The following is a 9152-nucleotide window of genomic DNA, read 5'->3' on the forward strand; positions in this document are numbered from 1 at the left end:
TAACAGTGAGTTTCCACTAATAAGCATAGAGCAGGTGGGGATGACCAAAACCAGGGGGAGAGGTACTGCCCAGCCTGAGGCAGAACTCTGTTCCTGTAAATCTTACCTAGAAGTAAAAGTAACTAGAATTGGGTTCCAGGCAAGTGCACTGAGAGCCAGGACACATCTTACCAAACTTAGACAGAATGTCCTGCTGCTCTTCCCTGTTGGAAAAGAGGATCTTGGGGTTTAACCCCCTTAGGCTGGTATTCTCCCAAGGTGGAGCTTCTCGGCTGGGCCTGTCTCTAGGCTCCACCTCTACTTCCAGGTTCACCTGGAACAGATCTGGGTACTTCTCTTGAATATCACAAGCATCCAGGTCATATCTACAGGCAAAGAGAGAGAATGAGTGAGTATGGCCAGGGTGTATCAGAAGTCCTTCAACATCCACAGAAAGGATCAGAGACAATAGGAGCATAACCATCCTTACCCGTGGAACATGGGGACTTGAGCAGGGCTGATGCACACACGACTACTGCCCTGCTTCCCTAGTGTCAAGGAAGGGCTTCCCTGTTGATGTGGTAGAGTACTCAGTACTGTGTTGGGAAACACAGAAGTTGCTATGGGAGGCCAGGTGCTCAGAGTGACCACAGAATAACTGCCATAGCATAAATTCTAAATCCAGAAAAACAGGAAGGCAGGTTCCACATAGCAGACCTGTAGCCTGACCGGAGGCCCTAGGCCCCACCCCTTACCTCCAAGTAGACACATACTACAGGCACTTGATTGGTTTAAATCAGGTACACTGAAATCTTAAATAAATTTTTATAAAAATATGTACACTTTGACAAAAATACCGACTATTAGGTAATCATAAATCTAAGACTTCCAGGATTTAACCATTATAAGCTAGAAACAAGGCTTGCTGAAGGCTCAGGGAGGCAACCTGGGCAGTGAGAAGAGGGAAAAAAAGAGGGGAGGCCATGGGGTCTTCAGACACCAGAGGAATGTGGGGAGCAGGGGAGGCTGGGCTAGGCCACCCTGCAGGCACCAACTTTAGCCATTTTAGAAACTGTTCCCATGTGGTAGTTCCACACTGCTCCAAGAAATCCTACCTTCTAAACACTCAGAGTCAAAAACATACTCATTTGCCACCCAATATCTTTTACATTATACTAAGTTTTGTACCTATCAACACCACTGCCAACAAAATCTAAGAAACACATATAGCAATGGTGATCCACTTTCAGGGGTCTCCCGGGTGTCAAGGGAGGCCACATACTCTTGGTCCTAAGGGAGCCTCTGAATCTGTGTGATTCTGTAGTTACCAATTACCACTGTGTAAGGAAAGCTGGGGAGAGCAAAGTGGTTATGTGGGTGGCAAAGCAATGGTTCACTTCATTTACTATTATAAAAAGCAGGCAGATGAGCCCGCAATGTTTTAGACCCCTACTTTACTACTTCGTGCCTAGGATGCGACCCTCTGCACACTGGAGAGCACAGCACAGGGCAGAGCAAGATGGCTCTGTGACAGGGGTTTTCCCTCCATGTGTATCTTTCCACTGGGATATAACTTAATAACTACAGCAGCTAGGCTTATACGCAGCTGATGGCTACAGGGAGGAGAGGCTGAAACTTGCCATCAATGAGGATGGAAGAACAAGGCAGGAGAGCCCACGGAGAGTGTTCTGTACACTTGGCAAGCTCAGCCTCTAAGGCAGGTTGATGAGTTCTGGGGACAGGTCATTTCTTACTTCCCTGCCCAACTGACCTTGAGACTGCCCAGCCTAGCCAGCAGGGCAGTGAGGGCACAATGAGGGTGTGTGAGCAGTGGGGTAGGGAGCTGGGTTTCGAGTCACAGGGCTTCAGAGGCCCTGGAGGCTAGATACTGGTATGACTAGGCTCCAATGGGAAGTCAAGGGGATTCTCACACATGTAGTATCTTGTAAACAAACTTCTGATTTGCGTCATGACTGTAGCATAGTATGATGAAATCCCTCTTGGACCCTCATTCAGTCACAGGATATCTCAGATCTCCTGTGTATCCCACGACCAGATTGACTCACTCAGGCTCATCTGATGGTGGTGTCCCAATTCTTTTCTACCACTACAGTCCAGCCGCTCTGTAGAGCAATCCTGCTGCATATGTATGTATGCTTCTCTTGTCAATGCTCTTGCCTTACTGCAGGCTTATATAGCCAGTATACTCAAATAAAACAATTTTCTGTGGTCTGAAGTGTCCCCCAAACTTAAGCAACAGTGGACACTTCAAAAAAGAGAAATCAGGTTTTTTTTTTTCCAGTTACTGAGGTTTGAAAAACTGAAGTTATTGTATAAAAGATCTATATAATGATTTGCTTACTTGTTCTGCTTGCCTCCCCCCACCACCAAAAAAAAAAAAGAAAAGAAAGAAAAAAGAAATGACATCAACTGTAATTTATCCATTCTGTGATTGGGTATCCACAAATATATGGATGGTCTGCTGCTGCCTCACTGGCCCTTCAGCACACTACACCTCTACACTGCTATCTCTCAAAGCATTTCACCTTGTCACTGATAGTAATAGGTCTTTAGCCTACATTTGTATGGTAGGTTCCATCACTTTTAGCCTTTTATGTCTTCACATATATACTTCTAAAACTTGGCTCCTATAAACTACACACATTTGAGGTCTAATTTTTAGCTGGGTTGTTTACTTAACAACTCCAATATTTTGTATATCTGGAATCAGACCAACACACTAGGGATGAACCTGTTGCTGTATTGCTTGTCTTCCTTCCATCTCTTTTGGTTCTGTTTCTTCCTTTCTTCATTTTGATCTTACCTATATTAAATTATATTTTGTGTTCCACATTTCATCTCCTCTATCTTTATTAGGCTCATTATTGCTTTCTGTGGAATCGTAACATACTTCCTTGACTTGCAATTAACACATTGCTGACTTTCAGGCCTCAGAGCCTGAGAGATCATTTCATATCTTGACTCTTTGGTGCTGCTGTTAGGTATTTTACTACAAACAAATCTCGTTCTTTCTTTTTCCCTCCCTCACCCCCTTTTATATTGGATAGGATCTTTCTACACAATCCTAACTGTATTGGAACTTGCTATGTAAACCAAGCTGGCCTTGAACTCACACAAAGCTGACTACTTCTGCCACCCAAATGCTGAGACTTAAAGGTGTGCACCACCATTTCCAGTTCCAGACAAATCTTAAATCCAATGTTAATGAATGATTTCCGATGTGTTAGGTAGTGAACACACACTTAATTTTACTCACTACAGTGAGCATCCCAAATTTCCTCATGTCTTATAGCTAGTTTCAGGCTTGCTTCTAGTTTGTTCTGTCTGCCCTTTGGTACTAAACTGCCTCTCTCTGTTTCCCTGAACACATTTGCTAAATTAATCACACCATACAAGGTCACTTTCCCTAGATACAGAATCTTCATACTTCCATCACTCCTAAGATGATACTGCCCTGACTTCTGGCTACTAGCCCTTCAGTTCATTGACAGATGTTAGCCTTGCCACTATGACAATCATGACATCTCCCTACCAGGTGCTTTCAGCAATTTAACTATGTTCTGAAGCAAGGGTTTCTCTTTTTGTTATTTGCAAACACTGCGCGGTATGTACAGCCCTGACACCTCACTGGCAGATGTTGGCTATTTTTCCTGGAGCTGAATCTGCTCTTCTCCTTTGCCTTCAGACCTGGCATTTATCTGTCTTTTTAGATCCAGTCTTTCTTCACCTCCTCTGTGCTCAGTCTAAAGAATATATCTTTACAATAAACTGTGACTGTTCTGCTGCCAAGACAATTCCCACATTCTTCATGTCAGCTGTGTTTTCAGTTCTAGAAATCTTATCTACCTTGTCTCCACATTCTAGGTCTGCTGAAATGCTCCATTTTCACCTCTGATTTATTTTTAAAAATTTATTATATTTTAATATATTTAGTTTGTTTGTGTGTGTGTGCATGCACACAAGCATTACAACCTGAATTAAGAAGTCAGAGAATAACTTGCACAGGCTATTTTTCCTTCCACCCTATTGGTGCCTATAATCAAACTCAAGTCATCAGGCTTGTTAACAAGCACCTTTATTTTCAGAGCCATCTTGCTGGCCCTCTTTGATTTCCTGAATATACTGTCTTGATCCATTTTCTGTTGCTGTAATAATATCATAACTGATTCAGAGGAAATAAAGGCGTATGCTTTTCATGGTTCTGAAGGCTGAGAGGTCGGAGACTGGGGCTGTATCTGGTGAAGGTGTCTTGACTGGCAGAAGCACTGTAGGGTCCTAGTTGGCTCTGGGCCTCATATGGCCAAATACAGTGTCCTATCCCAGGCTTCTTCCTCTTATATAAACTACAGTCCTATGTTCATGGCCTCATTTAATCTTAAGAGCCTTCCAAAAGCAAGACCCAGACAGCATAGTCAGATGAAGTCACCAGGCCTCTTAATAACTCTCAATGGGAATTAAATTCCAGCATGAACTTGGTGGAGGCATTCAAACCACTGCAATACTAATCAGAACTATTAAAAAATTTTGTTTATTAACTCTAATACCTGAATCATATAACTCTTCTGCCTCCATTTTCTTGGTCTTCAATCATTTTGTCTTTTACAAAACAAAACAAAACAAAACAAAACAAAAAACTGACCATGCTTCTATGGTGGTTAAAACTACAGAAATTACTGTCTGCAAGAAAAAGAATGAGGCACCTGCAATCTCAGCACTTATGAAACTGAGGCAGGAGGATCAACATGCCTGGGTAACATAGTTGGTATGAGTCTAAGCTACAGAGTAAGAGACCGTGTCTCAAACAAATAAAGAGTAAGGCATTACTATCAAAAAGATACAAATGCAAGAGATTAGCAAACATCATATATACACCTACATGGTCTCCTGGAGTTGTGACCTGTGGTATGCTCTGTCTAGTGCTTCCACTGGGGGAATACAAAGAACAAGAACACAACATGCCAGGGGGCATATCCCTGGTCACTCTCTGCTCATGCCTGGAACCCTCATTTCCTTTTACCCAGGGCTGACGAATGTGCTTGATGATGGGGAGAGTCCACCAGCAAGACCCACACAGGTGAGTCTGAAAATAGATCATGATGCTTATAGGCTATACCAACAACCTTGAAGTGGTCAGTGATGCCAGCTGTGTACCACAAGCTAGAGCCTATTGCTAGAACCCAATATACACATCACTATCCCACAAGTCCTGTCACCTAAGGAGTCATTCTTCTGTAGTGTTTGCTCCTATGTTTGTCTGTAAAAGCAGACCAAGTTTCTAGAAGGTAGGACCAGAACATTATTTCCCAACTCTGTACTGAGCAAAGAAACAAATATAGCGTAAACTTTGCTACACCACAGGTTATGCCACATCCAGACTTAACTGGCTAAATTCTATAAAAAAAATGCATAAGGTCAGTCCAAAGGTATCAGGAACCAAGTGGGAGCTAACTTGGGTCCTTCGTAAACTGTGAGGGACAGGAAACAAACAGGCTCAGGGCCCAGGTTCAGCTTTACAGTCAGCATCACGTGGTAGGTCTCTCACTTGCTAGCCTTTTTTTTTTTTTTTGACTGACCCATATGCATGTGTTCAGCTAGTGGTTCTGGGTACCTGTCCCTCTCCAACAGCAGCACAGTGCAACACCAACATACTTTGCAAATTTCACAGTGGTTGCGTTTCGAGGCACGAAGCCAGTGTGGAACTGGATCTGGAACATTTTCATGGACGCCATCTACAAGAAGACCAGCAGGAGAACCCATTGAGAGTGCATACTAACTAACTAACTCTGGATCAGAGTTCTTCCCCAAGAATATAAGCTGCCAGATTGGGTCCAACTAATCTGTTCTCAACAGAATTCAAGGACAGATAGGGTAACACTATCTGGAGGCTGGGCCCTGCCAAATGCTTGGTGAGAGTAGAGAAGATGCCTACGTAGGGGCTAGAGCAGCTTGGGCTGAGGCAGGAGAGGTGCCGAGACTAAGTACAGACAGCTCTTTATGAAGATTACAGCTTATGCTCAATGGGGAAATTCTGGACCTTTCAGGCTAAAACCCCCTTTGCCCTGTGAGCACTGAAGACTGGCACAAACACTTATGGAACAATAGCTTATAGCTCACTGGGTCGTAAGGTCAACGCAGAGGCCAAACCACACAGTACCACTCACCTTGGCCTGCAGCCTCCCTCCCAATGTGGATCTGGCATGGTAAATGATGATGAGCACATCTCCTTGAACTGTTATGCCCAGGGGGATGACAGCCTTGCCATCCTCAATTTTAAATTCCCTAGAACACATTGAGACATTGGCTTATGTAAGTATAAACAAACAAACAAACAAACAAAATGAGAGCTCTAAGATGTTACCAAACACTTGAATTCATACCTTCTCTGGATGTTTATGTACCAAGTTATTCCAAGAAGCCACTCTTTTTTTGTTTGTTTGTTGAGACAGGGCTTCTCTATGTAGCCCTAGCTGCCCTGAAACTTGCTCTGGAGAACAGGCTGGTCTCGAACTCAGAGATCCACCTGCCTCTGTCTCCTGAGTGTATACATTCTTGTACATAACTCCTCTTTCACCACCCTCAGCCCAACATGAAATCATTTGTACCTAGCACAGGTCAATCAGAATACAAGGTACTTTCTGCTTCAGAAGTTTGCAAGCAGACTCAAAACAACAAGGGATAAGAAATCCCAAATCTGTACTCACTTCATCCTGTCATATTCCTGGGATGTGGTGGTTACACGCTCCTCTCCAACATAGACCTCACAGAATGGTCGGCAGCCATTCCTCTGCTTGCTGAACAGTGGCACAGGGGTCATGACAACAGATTTCACCAGCATTGGCTTGCTATGGGGCGTGATGGGCTCCTCTGCCACCATGTCACATACATATTCAATGTACCTAAGGTAGACATGCACCTGTCACCCAGGCATGTGATAATTCCTCAGGGGACAGAGACATCAGACATTTTTCCTTCTCAAATATAAGTAATGCCATAAATCTCCCTTTGAAGGTTTTAAATGTTCTTCAAAAATCTGATACCATATTTTTAAATCCTTTGAGATTTTCTTTTTCATCTATGATTGTTTAGAAGAAGTTTCATTTAAAAATATCTAGTGTTTTCTAGATTATGTTAATGATTTCTTGTCTTATTATCCCTTAGGGCTGAGAACATATTTTGCATGTATAATTTCAATATAATTTTTCTTTTTTAAATTTAGGGGCTGGAGAGATGGCTAAGCAGTTAAGACTAATTGCTGCTCTTTAGAGGACCCAAGTTTAATTCTCACACCCACATCAGACAGCTCACAATGACCTCTATCTCCAGAACACACACACACACACACACACACACACACACACACACACACACACACACACAGAGTCTTCAAAAAACAAAACCAAATTTGTTGAGGTTTAACTAATGGTTCAAAATGATGTTGCTTTGATGTTTCACATGTATTTGAAAGAAGTATATCTTTCAATTTATGGTGAAATATTCTACAGCAGTCAGTCAATGCTATGGAGTCACTGATTTTATGTGTACTTATTCTACTGACTACTGACAGAAAGATGCTAGGAGTCTATGTCATCATTTTAAGATTTATTTTCATTTTATGTATGCCAGTGTTTGTCTCCATGTATACTGGTCTATACACCACTCACAAACCTGGTGCCCTGGGAGACCAGAAGACCTGGAGCCCCTGGGACTAGAGCTGTACATAGTTGTGAGCCACCATGTGGATGTTAAGAATTGAACCCAGGTCTTCTCTGCAAGAACAGCAAGTACTCTGAAACACTTAGCCATTTCTCTAGCTTTGCCACATCATATAAATTTTGATTTAAGACAAAAGCCACATAACCCAGACTGGCCTCAAACTTCTTATGTAACTGAAATTGGCTTTGAACTCTTGCCTCTGACTTCCAAGCACTGGGATTACAGATATGTGCCTCTATACCCGGTTGTTTGTTTTGTTTTTGTTTGTTTTTTGAGCTAGGGTTTTGCTCTGCAGTCTAGGTAGTCTCGAACTTACGGTCATTCTGCTCCTGCCTTTCCAGTTCTGAGATGATAGCGATACACCACCATGCTCAACTTGAATTTCTTTTGAATGATGATAGAGCTGCTCTTACTTTCTTTTGGGGAGTGATGTAGTGGGACATCTTTGTGTCAGGCTCCCTCCCACCAATTGTGTGTCCTCTGGCAGGGGACAGGGATGAGAATCAGCTATCTTCTTCAACCAACACGGGTGAAGGTAAGCAATTCTCCTGTAGACTTGTCTCAGTTGTAGGAGACAGGAAAGTGTGGAAGCCACAAACTTAAGTCTATGTTCACGTGATGATTAGCCAAAGGCAAAAGGAATGAGGGTATGCACAGCTGAGTCTTGAAGTAGAGCCAAAATGAAGGGGAAACAAGCTCTCTTGGATGTCAGAGGTTGAATCTTCCCCTGACAATGTGGCTGGGCCCCCAAATGCAGCCTGTGACTAGAGAAGGACCTGTTGTTGGTGTGTAGGACAATCCATAGGCCCTACAGCAACAGGGCACTGATGCAGGCTGCTCTCTGCTGCTGCATACCTATCTCCTCAGTGCCCACATCCTTGCTCTTTGACTGGAGCTCTTAGAGTCTTTGTGCTCTCAATGCCAACATGCCACGGACTAAAATTTGTATTTTCTTCTACTCATGTTCTTGGCTTCATTTTTCTTCTTTAATTCACTCTGGCTAAATAAACATTTTAATGCATTCATCTCCTTTCTTCCACTGACTTATTAATCACTGTGCTTAAAACAATCTTCATGTCTTGCATGGTGGAACACACCTTTAAGGCTAACATGTGTGAGGCTGAGGCTGAGAGGCTCTCTAAGATTTTGAGGCCAGTCTGGTCTCCATAGCAAATTCCAAGCCAGACAAGGTTACATAGAGAGGTTACGTATCTCAAAAAAAAAAAGATGTGTAGGATCTCTGTGAGTTCAAGGCCAGCCTAGTCTACATGTGAATTCCAGGACAGGCAAGGCAAAGTAGAGAGTGACCTTGTCTCAAACAAACAAACAAACAAACAAACAAACAAACAAACAGGAGGAAGGAAGGAAGGAAGAAAGGAAGGAAGGGAGGATAGGGAAGGGAAGGGAAGGGAAGGGAAGGGAAGGGAAGGGAAGGGAAG

The 9152-nt window shown here is 43.1% G+C and overlaps 1 protein-coding gene across 4 annotated transcripts in view; it reads right to left on the bottom strand.

Moving 5' to 3' along the window:
- Gak (cyclin G associated kinase) overlaps positions 1-9152 on the bottom strand; it is a 63496-nt gene that overhangs the window by 19021 nt on the left and 35323 nt on the right. For all 4 annotated transcript variants that reach the window (XM_021161780.2, XM_021161777.2, XM_029477188.1 and 1 more), the window contains 4 exons: positions 6702-6896; positions 6162-6279; positions 5650-5729; positions 172-365 (listed from right to left, as the gene is read on the bottom strand). In XM_021161780.2, the coding sequence (XP_021017439.1) occupies positions 172-365; positions 5650-5729; positions 6162-6279; positions 6702-6896 (587 nt within the window). The remainder of the gene's footprint in view (positions 1-171; positions 366-5649; positions 5730-6161; positions 6280-6701; positions 6897-9152) is intronic.

The sequence above is a fragment of the Mus caroli genome, chromosome 5 (genome assembly GCF_900094665.2).
Source record: "Mus caroli chromosome 5, CAROLI_EIJ_v1.1, whole genome shotgun sequence".
NCBI classification, from domain to species: domain Eukaryota; kingdom Metazoa; phylum Chordata; class Mammalia; order Rodentia; family Muridae; genus Mus; species Mus caroli.